Source organism: Bubalus bubalis, chromosome 8, assembly GCF_019923935.1.
Source record: "Bubalus bubalis isolate 160015118507 breed Murrah chromosome 8, NDDB_SH_1, whole genome shotgun sequence".
NCBI lineage: Eukaryota > Metazoa > Chordata > Mammalia > Artiodactyla > Bovidae > Bubalus > Bubalus bubalis.
The window spans coordinates 91,552,880-91,570,550 of record NC_059164.1 but is presented as its reverse complement, the minus strand read 5'-3'; the positions used below and the strand labels follow the sequence as shown (position 1 = coordinate 91,570,550).

The following is a 17,671-nucleotide window of genomic DNA, read 5'->3' as shown; positions in this document are numbered from 1 at the left end:
GTGAACACAGAAAGCAATTCTGACAGCACTGTGAAAGATGGCAGAGACTAGAAGGAGCAGATCCGCTTAAGACACAGTTGCAATAACTGGGAGATAAGGAGCATACAGACTCATAGCCATGGGTAACACTGGGTAAAGGAAGATTTGGAAGTGATAACTATGGCAGAATGAGGTGAACTTGGGATGGGGAGATTGCCAATACTAAACTTTGGGATGATGGCTGGGTGGTGACAATATTTAAAACCACCAAAAGGTACTAGGAGAAGGCAATGGCACCGCACTCCAGTACTCTCGCCTGGAAAATCCCATGGGCGGAAGAGCCTGGTAGGCTGCACTCCATGGGGTTGCTAAGAGTCAGACACCACTGAGCATCTTCACTTTCACTTTTCACCTTCATGCATTGGAGAAGGAAATGGCAACCCACTCCAGTGTTCTTGCCTGGAGAATCCCACGGACGGGGAGCCTCGTGGGCTGCCATCTATGGGGTCGCACAGAGTCGGACATGACTGAAGCAACTTAGCAGCAGTAGCAGCCAAAGGTACCAAGGCGGTTTGTGGGCAGAGAAGAAAACCATATGGAAGCCAAAAGCTACATTTTAGACCTAATAGCTGACACCTCTCTCCTGGCATCTCTATCTGGGGATCCAGTGTTCAGCAGTTGGAAGTACATCTGAAGGCAGAGAAAGAACCAAAGGGTAGAAATATTCATATGTAACAGGCCGCTGAAGCCACTGAGCGCATGAGGTCACACAGCAGGTGGGACCTCTCCTGTCTCTGAAAGACAACTGTGATCTGTATAATTCACATTAATATTAATCCAATCTTGCCAAGAGACATGTTTCTTATCTCACCAGATATTCAAATCTATTCTTATTCAACTTTGCACATTTTGATGCAATCTTATCGCAGTTAGACTGTAGGCAGCTTGTGACAGAGATGATACTCTATTCACATTTTACCTCCCAAAAGGTACCCAACCATTATGTGGCTTTTCTGGACTATTAGTTCCATGAGCACAGATGTTTTTAAGGTTTAAACCCCAATGTCTGGAACAAGGTGTGGTATGGAGTAGTTGCTCAAGAACTATTTGCTGAATAATAAAAATGAGTTGATTTCACCAGGCTTCCTCTTCTGGCTTTCTTATACGATCAAGTGATGAGGCATGACCAAAGCTTTAGGGGCTCAGTCCTCAAAGAGAATAAGCCTATTCAACCTTCGTCTTCTGAATAGGGCCACCTACTCATTAGCCCAGCCCAGTCCAATCACTTTTTACAGCCAGAAGAGGAGGGAAGGCAAAGCCACAGAAAAATTATCTAGTCCAAAAAGACTAGATTGAAGACAAAAACTGAGATTCCTATAGTGACAGGAGAAACTCAGGCACAGCTCCCCGTGGCACACACCTACGCAAGTGACCTGTTTCACGTGGCACTGCAGACCAGGCCTCTGCTAATTATTCCTAATGTCCTATTCATCAGCCTTAAATGGGATGAGCATAGTTCATCAAAAGCTCCTGCCAGAATGATTTCTCCCAGGGTGTGCCATATTTCAAAATGCTAATGATCAAAGTCGAAATGATGGAAGCCCTGTGACTATAGCAGCCTTCTTAAGTAGACGTCAGCACTGATTCTTCAAGGAAGGGAAACAAGGCAGAAGTCTTTGGGTGAGCCTGCCAACAACACTAGAAATGTGCTCAAGTAATGGCTGTCGTAGTCATCTTTCAGTCGCTAAGTTGTATCTGACTTTTGCAACCTCAGGGATGGTAGCCTGCCAGGTTCCTCTGTCCATGGGGTTCTCCAGGCAAGAATACTGGAGTGGGTTGCAATTTCCTTCTCCAGGGATCTTCCCAGATCAGGGATCAGACCCACATCTCCTGCACTGGCAGATGGATTCTTTACCAATGAGCCACCAGGGAAGCCCAAGTATTGGTTATTCTGTATCAACTGTCAGCTGGTCTGGAGATCACAGGCATTAAAGCCTGGGAGAAGAAAGGAGGGAAAGAAAAAAATGCAAGAAAGACAAGACAGGCAGGGGGTCAGAGGTGAAAGAACATCAACATAAAACCCCAACTGATGGATTACTTTTCAAAGGAGCTTATCACTAAAGTACAAAACTTAAGAATGGGAACTCCAGTCAGGAATCAACTGGCCAGACAGACGAAGATGCGTCACTTACATCTCCAACTCCACTGTCCTATGCCCTTCCATCTGTGTCTTACCCTCTTCTGATGAGAGCATGGGTCTTTGGGTTTTGACCCTACCCTAAACCAGTAGGATCTCATTGTAACCCATCACATCCTTAGAGACTATTTCCATATAAAGTCACATTCTGAGGTTCCAAAACGACACGAATTCTAAGGGGACACTACTCAGCCCACTACACCTATTATCATGACACCACCAGGAAAGACTGTCCAAGCCAGCAGTCCTTATAGGGCAGAACTGCAATGCTCAGCCGCATGCCAGTGCAGGAGACCCAAGAGACACAGGTTTGATCCCTGGACCAGGAAGATCCCTGGAAGAGGGCATGTCCACCCACTCCAGTATTCTTGCCTGGAGAATCCGATGGACAGAGAAGCCTGGCGAGCTACAGTCCATGGGGTCTCAAAGAGTCAGACACAACTGAGCACACACACAGGAATATCTGAAAGCTTGCCAGAGGAAAGAAAACTAGTCAATGGAAGCAAGAAGGCAGTTCTAGGTATCAACAAAAGACCTTGAATCGGTAAGAATAAAACCTTTGCTCAGATTTTAAATGTATTAAAACAAGGAGCACATAGCCTTTGAGCTCACAACCGTATGACCTCAATTATGAAGCCCTAAGACACCACTTGGGAGAAGGCAATGGCACCCCACTCCAGTACTCTTGCCTGGAAAATCCCATGGATGGAGGAGCCTGGTAGGCTGTGGTCAATGGGGTTGCTAAGAGTCGGAAACGACTAAGCGGACTTAGCAGCAGCAGCAAGACGCCACTTGAGTCACCCAACTGTAATGAATTGGAGGAATTTCCACCTTGCTGCTAAGTCACGTCAGTTGTGTCCGACTCTGTGCGACCCCATAGACGGCAGCCCACCAGGCTCTTGTCCCTGGGATTCTCCAGGCAAGAACACTGGAGTGGGTTGCCATTTCCTTCTCCAATGTGTGAAAGTGAAAAGTGAAAAAGAAGTCGCTCAGTCGTGTCCGACTCCTTGAGACCCCATGGACTGCAGCCTACCAGGCTCCTCCATCCATGGGATTTTCCAGGCAAGAGTACTGGAGTGGGGTGCCATTGCCTTCTCCGGAATGTCCACCTTAGAACCAGACAATTGTGCATACTACCCTCTTGTACACCCACAAGTTGTTCCATGTCCTTAGGAAAGATACTCAATCAACTGGAAATATTAGCCTAACTTTCTGGACACATCAAAAACAGAGGCCACAGAAAGAAATCTTAAAGAGTCTATGCCTAAAATTTGGACTCACTACTTTGGAATGATGTCTGATTTTGCAAATATACCAAAATCTTTCTTCCTAGAAACTTTATATGTACTATCCCTATACAAACCCTTAGAAGACGGAACTACTAGGGAAAAAATATTGTGAGAAAAGATAAAAAGAGTTGGGTTTGCTTCTCAACAGAGCACGTCTGGGTAGTCTCACTTTACTCCCTTCCACACACTGTAAGATATTCTGTACATTACCACTGAGCCCAAGCTCAAAAGAATCTATTCGCTGTAAACCAGGAGGTATAGGAAGTTGGAAGATTTGCAATTCAGCATATTTTATAGGGTTTTTTGGCACACAAGGGTTATTTTTAAAGTAGGGAAAAAAAGCCTGTCCTCTCCCTACCCCCAAACACAGCTGAGCTGATTCAGCACAAATCTCCCCCTAAAATAAAAGCCCAGTTTGCAGAGAACAGGCATGGAAAGTTCCAGCCCTAAGGACGATATTTCAGAATCTTGGGTGAAAAGATCAGGAGTGGGTGGCTTAAGACAAGCCAACTGACAATCAGTTATAAATATAAGGACTCTCACCAAAACCTACGAGCAACCTGGGAGTCCAGGGAAGAAGGTCTTTAAACCCAGTAAGGTCTAACAGTACCCAGAGACAGGAGATCTTGAGGATCCTGGTATCTAATAAACCATTTCCCACAGGTAAGCCTACAGAAGAAATTTTCAGGAATGCAGTTTCAATTTCTGGTTTCTTCATTTATATAAGACATCCTTTCTGAAGAAGGCATAAGAATATACTTGATACAAATACCACACTTCACCAAAGAGCTACATGCTCAGCTCAACACCCTGACGGTCTCTAAATCACAGAGGTACTCTGCCCCACCTACAGATAAAACAAAACCAAGAGCTCATCAAGAAGAGCTCTCAAGTGGCAGCCAGGAGAATGCTACCTTGCTGGGAACAAGTGAGTTTCCAGAAACCCTACGGTCATTTCTGTTAATTACCTACACCAGACAAGAGAGCTGATGAGTCCAGCCAAGAGGTCAATGGCATCTCCAATGACCCCTGGCCTCCTGCGGTGCACCGACATGCTCTCGTCCAGTCCACGTGGGAGAAGTCTTACTCGGAAAAGGTATGGTCAGAAAATACGAGCCAATTCAAAACATCTCGATTTGGTGAATATCTTCAGCCATTTATTCAAAAAATTTACAGCCACACTGATGGTAACAGCTGGCACTGAGAAGGCAAGGACAAGCAACCTCACATAAACCTGTCAATTTAAATCACAATGCATACTCAACCCTAGGGCCTGTTTTGATCATTAATGTAGAGGACTTTTCCATGGCGTGAGTGAATCACATTAATATGAAGTGAAAAATGTGGAGATGACAAAGGAAATGTTTATAAAAACCAAACTAAACTGCATCAGAGGTAATTAAGAACAAGAATCTCCAGACTGCCAGCTTTGTACTTAACACAGGGGATTAAGTTAACACACAGCAAAAGTATTTTTGCGACGCAGCCTGTGAGAAGAGTAAATGAATTCTCAAGGAAGCCCCACGCCCTTGAAGAGCACCCACCGGCTGAATTGAGTGCCACGTCGGCTGAGGAAAGCTACACGGGGTCTCCTCAGGGTCCCGTGCTCACACAGGGACTGGAGCACTGAGTGTGTTCCTCAACCTGCGGGGGGCCCTGCCGAAGATTAAAAAAGAAAAAAGTAACCTGCCCTTTCCCTTCTCCCAGAAGCCTCACCTCTGCCAGAAGATGGGAGAGAAAGTAAAATCGAGCTCCACACTGGCTTAACACTGTTTGCTATGACCTCACATTGTCTGTGGAACTGAAGAAGATCATGTAATCTGACACAGGCTTCTCGGAGGAGCAATCTGAGGAAACATCATTTCACAGGGACATCTCAAAGACTCATGAGATAATGTCTAGAGGGCTGAAGGCATTCAGAGGGTTGATCCCTGGTGCTCTGACCACCTGCAGCTATCTGTGGACAAGGATGCTGTGGCGGCAGAGAATCAACTTCTCACAGCAGGTAGGGTGTCACACACAAGGACGGTCATGCCCCCAAAGCACCCTGACCCTGGCCATCTACACACCAGTCAGTACACACAAGAGGAAAGCAGGCCTTTCCGGACACCCTTTATCATCAGAATCATCATTAAGAGCATGGACATCTGGGGTAAGTTTTGGTTTCTATGTCTATAAAATAGGAATGATACATATATCTTTCAGGGCAGAGGTGAAGATATTAAAAAGTGAAAACAAAATTCAGTGTCTACCAGGAACAACCAACTCAATAAATGACAGCTCTAAATTTTTAGCTAAAATGAGCATTATATGAAGTGCTGTAAAACAACAATACATACAATATGTATGTAGCATACATACATATTGGAATGGCATGAAAATCATGCACAGGTAGCCAGTGAAGAACAAATGAGCCGTATCTTCTATAGTCGACTTAGGCATTCAGAATATTTTATCCCAGAGAAGCAAGGCTATTAACAGTGGTTGGGTTGCCAGCCTGGCTCATAAAAGTACATTAACTCAGAATAGAGATAATATCGTTTACATACTATACCAACCATTCTAAAAAGTGAGAACAGATTTTTCATGAGGTTCAGTCTTGAACCTGCTGGAATTGTTAAATCTGGCACACACAGAAATCATCCCCACCCACCCCCCCATAAAAGCATGACCCTCAAGTAAAATAGGCTTCCAAAAAAAGAACAATCTAAAGTAATAATTCCCTAATTTATAGCCCAATAACTTTTCAAATGTCTGCATTTATCAAGAAAATTACCTAATTTTGAGTGCCTAAAAAGAGTCTGCATAGTTTACAGAACAAATTTTAATGACATAAAAAGCACACAAAGTCAGCTACTGGTTTACAAATGTGCCTCATTCCCCAATTTACTTATTCAATGAAAACAGTGGTGAACTCTTTAGGGAATACATGAACTGGTGCAGGGCAGGGGTGGGGGTAGAACTTCTAGAGACAGGACAGCCTGGACTGAGCAACTTTCTACTGCCAGGGCTGGAGCTTCATCACTTTTTGGAATTTCATTTCATCCACCATTTCTGACCCTTCAATGGTCCAAACAAGTTACAACTTTGAACACAATGGTTCCCATGGTGACAAAAATTCCACAATCAAGGGATAGAAGTTACAGTGATTCACATGTCATTTGTAAATGCTGTATTAAACAGATTAAAAAATATTTAGAGATTCTATGAAATAGCTGTGGAAAATTCCAAATGAAGATTCCCAGCTACCATCACCTTATTCCACTGAGAGTAAAATGACTTAGACATACAAACTCTTGCTTTCCTAGGGCTGACAATCTCTAAATATTAAGGAAAAAAAATACACAGGGAAAGAAACTGTTCTTTCGATTAGAAGAGGACTGTAGCTCTGGTTCTCTTAGAAGGGCATCACAATCTCATCATCTTACACAAAGTAAGGATACCATTCTGGAAGACTACAGGACATGCTGAAGTTACCAAGGATCCCATGTGTCCACTACACTGGGACCATGAAGAACCCCAGAAGAAATCAGTCAGACAGTTCTCTCCTTCATGCATATTCCCTGAGTCAAATCTGAGTGAATGCACAGATGGCAGATGGTAAACAGGGGGATGGGGAGGGCATTCGACCAGGCAGTGTGGCAATTCAGACAGCTTCCGAAACTCTTCCAGGATATACATATCTTCTACCTCTTCCTCAAACCACACAAAACACAAACATGCACACAAATATATATTCTAACACAAGCGCATACTCATTTTGTGGAAGTGGGTATCAGGTAACACCCAAATCTGGGCAAGGGCAAATTAGTTGCCCATGGATTACATCTCTTGACCTCACCTGAAAAAGTCAGGCTATGCTAGATTCTACATGAAAGCAGTATCACTAAACAAAACAAAATCTTAATAGGCATCTGGAAAAACATGAATGACTAGTTTTATGGCAGATTCTCATCCATGAGAGAGGAAAGGCAAATAATATTCCCAGCTCCAAAAAGATAAAACCAAGACTCAGAGAGGTGCCTGGTTACTTTAATTAAGGCATTTAGCCAGAATTAAATCTGGGGAGTGAACCAAAGTGCATTTCCATAACTGAAATGGAGGCCACTGAATCTAACAAAGCACTGCACCACTTTACCTTCAATCTTATTTCTCTACATTCTAGAAATCCCTCCAAACTGTCTTATTATAGACTCTCTGGGATGGTCAAATAATAGTCTGGGCAGAGAAGATGATTTTTACCTCCATTATCTTGCTTAAGCTGTGACAGGCAGCCCTAATCAGCTTCCGTGCACACGGGCACACACAGGCCCGCATGCACCCTCTCGGTGCCTCTTAATCACTACATGCTGCTCTCGACAGCTGCAGAGGTCTGAAGGGAATTGGCAGAAATGTGTGATGATGTGCGGGCCACCCCCTTGAGGCAGCCGCTGCCCTGTCTGCTCCCAGACTCCAGAGCACATGGGTGTTTGCTGTTGCAACTGATGCGCCCAGAAGACAGGCAAGTGGTTTCAGGTGGTGAGTCAGGAAAAGCAGTTTGCATCAGGAATGTTCTAGCCCAGCAGAGCTGAGCTGCGTCCTTCTCCCTATGTGGGGATACAGTATTCATCATTTATACAGTGTCACCGTGGGGGACAAAACTTGGTCTCAGCACAAACAGAATCCAATCAACTCTGATACAGAGGCACCAGTAAATGAGGTTTCTCCCACCAAGAAGGAGACTAATTGCTTAAGAATTGCCACCAAATCTGACACTGGAGGTTAGTCCTTTTATCCTGAGACAGAGGACTTTACAAAGGCCCAGCAGGCACACAGTGTTTGAGAGCAGGGCCCTGGACTAACCTAAAACCATTTAGCAGCTGCTACCCTGAGCTGTGATCTATGCTCCCAGAGATGAAGCAGAATCCGGGAGGGCAATATTCAAACCAAGCAGGTGGAGGCCATAACACAGGCCACACAACTGGCTGCCCACGAAGTGAATATGCACTGCCACCCCTTTCAAGGTGATTCTTGGACGGATTTCAATAGATATGCATATGTATCGGGGCTGGCGGGGTGGGGAATAGGATTCCCTGCTTGTCTCTATGCCATTGTTTATGAGCCAGTAAATGAGTGATATGGTATCAACTTGGTGAAATAGAGATGTTAGACATTCGATCAGATAACAGGAGATCTAGAAATTGAAAGAGGCTTAAAGCCATCATTTGCACTACACTTCATGAATGAATACAACATTCTGTCAAGTTTTATACAATGACAAATGAGCCTATTTTCTGAAGGAACCTGAGGAGATTTAATACTCATGTTAGGGAACCCAGTTTGCTGTCTCTGCCTCAAAATTAGCAATTTCATCTTATGCCCAGCTTCAAAATCTCTTGTTATAATTTATCATTCTAGTGACTATGGTTTATAATAAAATGGCTTATATTTATATTTATTTTTACACTATTTTGACAAACCTCTCACAACTCCCATCATTTAAAAACCTGCATGGAGGTAATGAATGCTAATATGGCTTCGACATGCTGAGGCCAGACTTAGAACCATGGCCTTTCTTAACCCACAACAAAAGTTGGCCAAAAACATAACATTTCCTGGAAGAATTCCCACCAAAACAAAGTAAGGAGAAGACAAATCACAGTCCTTCTCCACAAATTTCTCTCAATTACCAAAGGAAATACTCCAATTCATTCCCTCTCTTTACCCAGTACACAAAGAAATGCCCAGCACAGGCAGGGTGGGGAGGTCAAGGAAAGTCAGGGGAAGATCAGAGGTTAATGATCCGCTTGACAGAACAGCAAGTTCTGCAGCTCCTAGAACATTCTGCTCTGACAACCCAAGGAAATGCCCTCTGAGGGCCTCCAGGCTCCACCAGAAAGTCTCCCCAAGAACCACCAGGAAACCATGCTCTCTTCTGCACCAAGGCAGGCTCCCTCTTCTCCACAGAAACAGGGAAAGCAGTAAAGAGCAGCCACCTTCTTTCCCTAGCAAATCCCACAGCCCCAGCTTTTGATGGAGGTGGCTGGAGAGAAGCAGAGAGCCAAGTGAATGGAGCTCAGGGCAACATGCAATTACTGAAACTGGAATTGAGCCTGGACCCTGGAAAGAACTCGCTGTGAGTGCCTTGGCAATCACACTATGGTCAGGGCCCCAATTTTAGAATTCTCCCGAGGGATGTCACTTCCTGAGACAGAGGCACTCCTCTCTTTGTATCAAAGCAAAATCGCTTGACTTGGGGGAGGCAAGTCATCTATCTGCCGGTCTTTGGGATTCCGTCACAAGGGCCCAGCTTAAAACAATACACAACTATTCACAAATAGGTTTCTGTCATCGCTTACCTTTTTCCCAATGAGCTTCTTCCGCAGAAATTCCCGGGCTTCAAACATGTAGGGAATGTCATAGAGGGGACGGAGTTTCTTGTTCTTATCCTTAAAGCAAAATAAAATATCACATCAGGAATGGGAAATCAAAGCAAAAACTGAGACAGAAACACAGCCAAGAGCACAAGATACAGACAATGCACCTGAAGGAGGCTCCATTTTCCAGTATGACAAATATTGAATAACTGCTGGATATATACTGAGTGATTAAGTATTTGGTTGCTTTACAGGGAACAAAATTATCTTTTACAAATGACAGGCTCAAAAATAAGCAATGAATTGTTTATGCAACAGGAAACAACCTAAATGTTCCTCAACAGGGAAACAGCTATCTAAACTGCAACATAAAAGCAGCTCGCTGAGTTATCAGGGCCCTTCTAATATTTACAGATATACTATAAATCTCATTCTATTACTCTATAAGCCTTTATTAAGCACGTACCAACTATTAGCCCCAGACAAAGCACTATGTAAATGTATGTTATAATCCTGGACTTAAAATCCTTGTGACCTACCAATAATAATAGCAGAAATCCTGTAACTATGAAGTAACATGAAGCAGTTTTGAATAAGTGCTGAATTATGTGATACAGACGAGGGACTAAGTGCTATTAGAATTCAGGGAAGTGGAAAGAAAGAAGTAATCGGGAGATGTTTCATTGACACGGTGGGACGTAACATGAGTTTGCAGGATAGGAATGAACTAGGAAGAAAACTAGAGATGGGGAAAAAAGCAAGACAAGCAAAAGTAGAGGCAGGCTGCTGCTGCTAAGTCACTTCAGTCGTGTCTGACTCTGTGCGACCCCAGAGACGGCAGCCCACCAGGCTCCCCTGTCCCTGGGATTCTCCAGGCAAGAACACTGGAGTGGGTTGCCATTTCCTTCTCCAATGCAGGAAAGTGAAAAGTGAAAGTGAAATCGCTCAGTCGTGTCCGACTTCTAGCGACCCCATGGACTGCAGCCCACCAGACTCCTCCATCCATGGGATTTTCCAGGCAAGAGTACTGGAGTGGGGTGCCATTGCCTTCTCCGAGAGAGGCAGGAACAAACCGTATTTCAACAAATACTGCAATCAATCCCTTCGTTATTTCTTGGAGCTCAGACTGCCCCCAAAAGAGGTGTTTTGAGCAAAACAACTGAGATGAAGAGAGAGGGTCCAGATAAAGGCAACATACCTGGGAACTGAGACGTGAGAACTAGTTTAAGAAATGAATTAACAGCACCTGACAGGGGAATGGACAGAGGGGATAAAGGAGAAGGAATCTGACAAGTCTGGGGGTGGGGTAGGACAGGGTATGCAGGACTAGAGCATGTGAATAAGAAACTGGGAGATGCTGGCTAGATTGGTTGGTATGATTAATGCTTCCCCCCGCTAGCCCCTTGAGTTCCATGAGAACAGAGATCATGTCCATTTCTGTTGTCCTCTGTGACCCCAGACCCAAGTACCTCTCTTAGAGTATATATTCAAATACTTGGATGTACTAACAAAAGAAATATGCAGAATGATATATGAGAACAAGTATGCCATCTGCATGAACAGATATTTGGAGAAAAAAAAAATCAGAGAAAATTAAGCAATAACCTCCAACCCAGATGCATGTCACTGCTTCCCATTCTGTGTGATTAGTCCATCTGGGCTCAAGTTTGCTTTGCCATCTCTTATACACCTGACACAAGACCTCTATATACTTCATTCTGTACTTCAAGTATTCAAATTACATTCTCTTAAGCAGCAAACTACACTCAAATTAAGAACACTTATCATTTTCATCCTGAGGTCAAAGGCATCAAAATAGAGGTTTTCCCCTAGACCCAAAGAAAGACTTGGCCTCCAGAACACATCATTTAAACATTTCAGTTCACTGATATCACCAAGGACATGAACAATTCTTTGAGTTCAAGCTTCATATGTACCAACTGTCTTCTCATTTCTCTGGCTTAAAAAATAAAGGCAGCAGGATCACTGCAGTGCCCCTCAAAGAAGTGAAGACTCCTTCAGAATTGAAGTTGAGTCTTTTTCACTTTTGCGAGTTGGGGTGTTCCTATTCACACTCTGAATAGGAACAACTTGGATTTCTAAACTCTGATCAAGTCATATGGTGGCATGACTGCTGCCTAATAAGTATAGCCCTAACCATGAACTTCTTTAAAGAAATAACCCAACACTGAATTTTCCTTATAGTAGGTCACTATTGAGAAGCCCTAAAGCAGAGTTTATGACAGCACTATTCATAGTGTAAGAAAGACTGCTAGACAGAAGATACGGTGTCAGTAATGAACAGAATTTTAAATAAAGACAAAAACCACTGATTATCAGAATCGGCCATCAGGAGCAAAACAGTCCCAATGTATTCATATTATTCCCCTAGCAATACAGGGCAATCTATTCGGGGAGGAGGTATGTGATTACCAAGTGAACATTTGCTTTTTTTTTTTAATGACATAAACAAAATAACCAAAATTTCCCTTCCACAGCCTTAGGATATGCCATAGAACCTGGTATCAGACGCCTACCCTACTTATTCTGGAACACCACCGAGGTAAAGACAAGGTTCCCTGACTGGAACTCCAAAACGAGGAACGGTAAGAAACAGTTTCCATAAGCATTTCAAATAAGGGCCATGGGAGGAGACACACCTCAATGTGTGAACATGGCAGCCTGAACAAGAAAGGGGCTTGACAGAACTGGGCTGAGCCTAGACACTCTCAGAAGAAGAAAACAGTACATCAAACATCCCAATAAAAAGCAGGGCAACTTGAGTCTGATTATATGTCTCTGATGAACGTAGGAAAGAACTAACAGCACAAGCAGAAAACAAGATATCACACGTGAAAACAGAATGATCTTGTTACTCTAACCCTTCAGATCTAGTAGCTATTGACATCTGTAAACATCTTACAAGAGAGATATTAGAAGTCCCTAAGAAACTACAAAATAAAAGCAATTCCTCCAAATTACCAGGTACACAAAAGCCTTTGAAATCTCTAAGAGGCAATTGAGGTATGGAATGTATTCTGAGAAAACAAGACTTTAGCCGAATCTTGCCTGCTAAAATGGACTGTCTAGTTTAGATTCTAATCTACATGGAAATGCTTTTTCTAAAAAAGAAATAAATAAATAAAAATAGAAAAGAATGCTTGATTTTTCTGGTGGGCGGATAATATACAAACCAGTATGTGCTGTAATCACTGTTCATCCTGAGAAGTGACTATGTAGGCCTGGCAATGACTCGCTTTATAGGTAACTTCAATCATTTTACCTCTTCTTGGCTGGGGAGGAAGCCCAATATCAGCATCTCAGCATCCAAAGACATGCCCGGCATCCTCCCCCACCCTCAGGATGTTACCTTCCTAAAATGAGGTCTCTGGTCAACACTCATCTGGAGGGAACAGAAGGGATCACTAACACGACTAAGTGACTAACACACACTAATCAAGGTCTTTATTCTCAACCCCATCTCAGGCCTAAATTTTATCCAGCCCATCTTGCAGCCAAAAAGCGGTAGCCAAAAATTTTGCTGGACCCAAGGATCCTGGGGGAGCTCTTAAAACAAGGCTGAATAAACACAAACCATGAACAGATTGATAAATGTGACTCCAGTAAAATTTTAGAGTTCTTTACTAAAAGGCATCATGAACAAACCGATGGGCCAAAGCACAGATTCCTTAGCTGATAAGCGAAACGGATAAAGAGAAAGGCAGAACCAGGTGAGAGAGAGCTGGAATACTGAGCCACAGGCATTAACTTCTCAGTGAGGCTTACCCTCATCACATTACATTTTAACAGACTCAAAAGAGGTATGGGATGCAGTCATCTGGAGAAAGGCAGAGAGGACAGCCAATGTAAAGGCCTCGAGTTAGGAGATGTCTGGTGGGTTGAAGGAACAGCAGAGGCATCACTGTGGCTACAGCACAGAGCAAGAGGGAAGAACAACAGACAAAGACACATCTGACTTAACATCTAAAGGAATTACTTTGGCTACTGTGCTCAGAACAAACACTAAAGCAAAGAAAGGAGAAAACAAAGGAAGACTGATTAGGAGATTATGGCATTAATCTCGGTGGGAAATGATGGTAGATTACATCAAGAAGGAGCAGTAAGAGAGGAAGAAGTGGTTGAAGCGAAGTGAAGTCGCTCAGTCGTGTCCGACTCTTTGCGACCCCATGGACTGTAGCCTACCAAGCTCCTCTGTCCATGGAATTTTCCAGGCAATAGTACTGGAGTGGATTGCCATTTCCTTCTCCAGAGGATCTTCCCAACCCAGGGATTGAACCTGGGTCTCCCGCATTGTAGACAGACGCTTTACCGTCTGAACTGGTGGTTCGAATCTGGGAATATTCTGAAAGTGGGTAGATGGAATGTGAGAAGAGAAAAAAAGGAGAAGTCAAGCATGAGCAAAGGTAAAGGAGTAACTGGTGGGGTGGTGGGTTTATCATATGAGATGAGGAAGACCACAGGTAGAGAGAGGGGGGTAAGAACAGGAGTTCAATTACGGGCATGCTAAACTCTCAAGTTGAGGTGTTGCATGGGTAGTGTGGGTTTGGAGAAAAGCTCTGAGCTGGTAACTTACATTTGGGAGTGGTTGCAATGGCACCCCACTCCAGTACTCTTGCCTGGAAAATCCCATGGACGGAGGAGCCTGGTAGGCTGCAGTCCATGGGGCTGCTAGGAATTGGACACGACTGAGCGACTTCACTTTCACTTTTCACTTTCCTGCATTGGAGAAGGAAATGGCAACCCACTCCAGTGTTCTTGCCTGGAGAATCCCAGGGACGGGGGAGCCTTGTGGGCTGCCGTCTCTGGGGTCGCACAGAGTCGGACACGACTGAAGCGACTTAGCAGCAGCAGCATATAGGTGCGGGGAAAGCAATGGCACCCCACTCCAGTACTCTTGCCTGGAAAATCCCATGGATGGAGGAGCCTGGTAGGCTGCAGTCCATGGGGTCGCACGGAGTTGGACACGACTGAAGCGACTTAGCAGCAGCAGCAGCAGTAGCAGCATATAGGTGGTATTTAAGGTGAAGAGACTGAGAAGCACAGAGGACTGGGGCATTTTAACATTAAAAGGTAAGGAATAAGTGAAGGAATGAAAAACAGGAGACTGGGAAGGAGCAATCAGTGATCTCAGCAGGACAAAAGACCAATGTTTTGTCCAAGTCAAGGAAAAAAAGTGAACTGAGGAGGGAAAGATCGGCTGTATCAACGCACGAGGCAAGTGACTAAAATCCACTTGGATTAAGCTGAGTGTGGGTCATCCGTAACCTGGCAAGATTAATTATGGTGAAGCAGTAGGAAAGCCTGACAGGAACTGGGAATGGGAAGAGAAAAAGTGGACAAAGTGAGTACATGTGATACTTCAGAAAGTTCTGCTACAAAACACAAAGACATTATGTGGTAGCTGGCGGAGGAAGCAGGGTGAAGAGAAGGGGTTTCGGTTTCTGGTTTTAGAGGGAAGAAATCATAGGCACAGTTCCCATGGAAAGCCAGTAAGTGATAATGCAGAATGAAGAGGATAGAGCTGTTAACGCAATGTCTTTACATAGGGAAGGAGGGAGTGGCTTTTCACAGGAGCTCCAATAATTCACCCAAAGTGTGTGGATGCAGATACTGTTAGGTGGGTACGCGTGGTAGTGAGAGTAGTTGGAATCATCAAGAGAAACAATCCAACAGAAAAATTGGCCGAGAGGTATGAACAGGCATTTCACTAAAGAATGGCAGCAAGATCATAAGGCAGTTCTATTTCCAGTTTTTTAAGGAATCTCCACACTGTTCTCCATAGTGGCTGTACTAGTTTGCATTCCCACCAACAGTGTAAGAGGGTTCCCTTTTCTCCACACCCTCTCCAGCATTTATTGCTTGTAGACTTTTGGATCGCAGCCATTCTGACTGGTGTGAAATGGTACCTCATAATGGTTTTGATTTGCATTTCTCTGATAATGAGTGATGTTGAACATCTTTTCATGTGTTTGTTAGCCATCTGTATGTCTTCTTTGGAGAAATGTCTATTTAGTTCTTTGGCCCATTTTTTTATTGGGTCATTTATTTTTCTGGAATTGAGCTGTAGGAGTTGCTTGTATATTTTTGAGATTAGTTGTTTGTAAGTTGCTTCATTTGTATGGTACATATACACAATGGAGTATTACTCAGTCATTAAAAAGAATACATTTGAATCAGTTCTAATGAGGTGGATGAAACTGGAGCCTATTGTACAGAGTGAAGTAAGCCAGAAAGAAAAACACCAATACAGTATACTAAAGCATATATATGGAATTTAGAAAGATGGTAACAATAACCCTGTATACGAGACAGCAAAAGAGACACTGATGTATAGAACAGTCTTAGGGACTCTGTGGGAGAGGGAGAGGGTGGGATGATTTGGGAGAATGGTATTGAAACATGTATAATATCATATATGGAACGAGTCGCCAGTCCAGGTTCGATGTACGATACTGGATGTTTGAGGCTGGTGCGCTGGGATGACCCGGGGGAATGGTATGGGGAGGGAGGAGGGAGGAGGGTTCAGGATGGGGAACACATGTATACCTGTGGCGGATTCATTTTGATGTATGGCAAAACCAATACAATATTGTAAAGTTAAAAAATAAAATAATTAGACAAACAAACAAACAAAAAAGAACGGCAGCGAGGCATTCAGCATATGAAGACAGGTATCACTTCATTAATAATCAGGGCATCCTAAGCTGAGATAATGTAGGACATTGATTATACTGTCAAACTCTAAAAATGAGGATGTAGGGGAATGGGTATGCTGTAACCACCGATGGGAATATAATATGGTTTGGCCACTATGGCATATTCACATGGTGCTACTCCATGTACACACTCTTATGAGGTTGAAGTTAGAGATATACATCCCTAATACTTAGGAAATTCTCCTTGCTGTGCTGTGCTTAGTTGCTCAGTTGTGTCCGACTCTTGGCGACCCCATGGACTGTAGCCCACCAGGCTCCTCCATCCATGGGAGTTCTCCACACAAGTATACTGAAGTGGGTGGCCATGCCCACCTCCAGGGGAGCTTCCCAACCCAGGTATCAAACCCAGGTCTCAAACTAATGTCTGCATCGCAGGCAGATTCTTTGCTGTCTGAGCCACCAGGAAAGCGCAAGAATACTGGAGTGGGTAGTCTATCCCTTTTCCAGGGGATCTTCCTGACCCAGGAATCAAACCGGGGTATCCTGCATTGCAAGTGGGTTGTCTCCCAGATGAGATACCAAAAATACCAGGAAATTCTTCTTACAGGTAGGCATATACCAAAGAGAAGCCTGGCTCGTGCAAGACAAGGAAGGCAGTGCTCATGTTTATGGTACAATCACAGAGCAGAACACAGAGCAGTTAGTCTAAATGAGAACAACACAATAAAACAAATCTGAAAAACAACACTGAGCAGGAAAGTAAGTTGCAGAATGATAATGATTTAAATACAGACTAAAAAACAACATTATTCCTGGAGCTATGTAAACAGCCAAAATACAAAAATACCTTGAAATGAAGGTCAATGGTTGGTTACTGATGCAGGATAGGCAGAGGAAGAAACAAGAGGAAAGAAACAGGGTCGAGGATGAGTGCCCAGGCACTTTATCTGCAAGGCTGTGTCTTTAAAAAGAGGAGGATCTGAGCAACATGGTATGACATCAAGGCAGAAAAAGTAAAGTTTGCTATATTATTCTATAATGTCAGGGCCTTTTTAGAGTTAAAAATGGTTAGGGATAGGAAAACTCAACACCTGGTTTGGTCAGCTTTTCCCTTGGCTCCCAATGTCTCATACTTTTATTTCTCTCAGAGGCAGAATAATTGGCCATTCTTTT

General features: G+C 43.7%; 1 protein-coding gene across 1 annotated transcript in view; it reads right to left on the bottom strand.

Moving 5' to 3' along the window:
- SND1 (staphylococcal nuclease and tudor domain containing 1) overlaps nucleotides 1–17,671 on the bottom strand; it is a 421,903-nt gene that overhangs the window by 259,360 nt on the left and 144,872 nt on the right. The window contains exon 11 of the mRNA XM_025292056.2: nucleotides 9,804–9,893. Coding sequence (XP_025147841.1) covers nucleotides 9,804–9,893 — 90 coding nt within the window. The remainder of the gene's footprint in view (nucleotides 1–9,803; nucleotides 9,894–17,671) is intronic.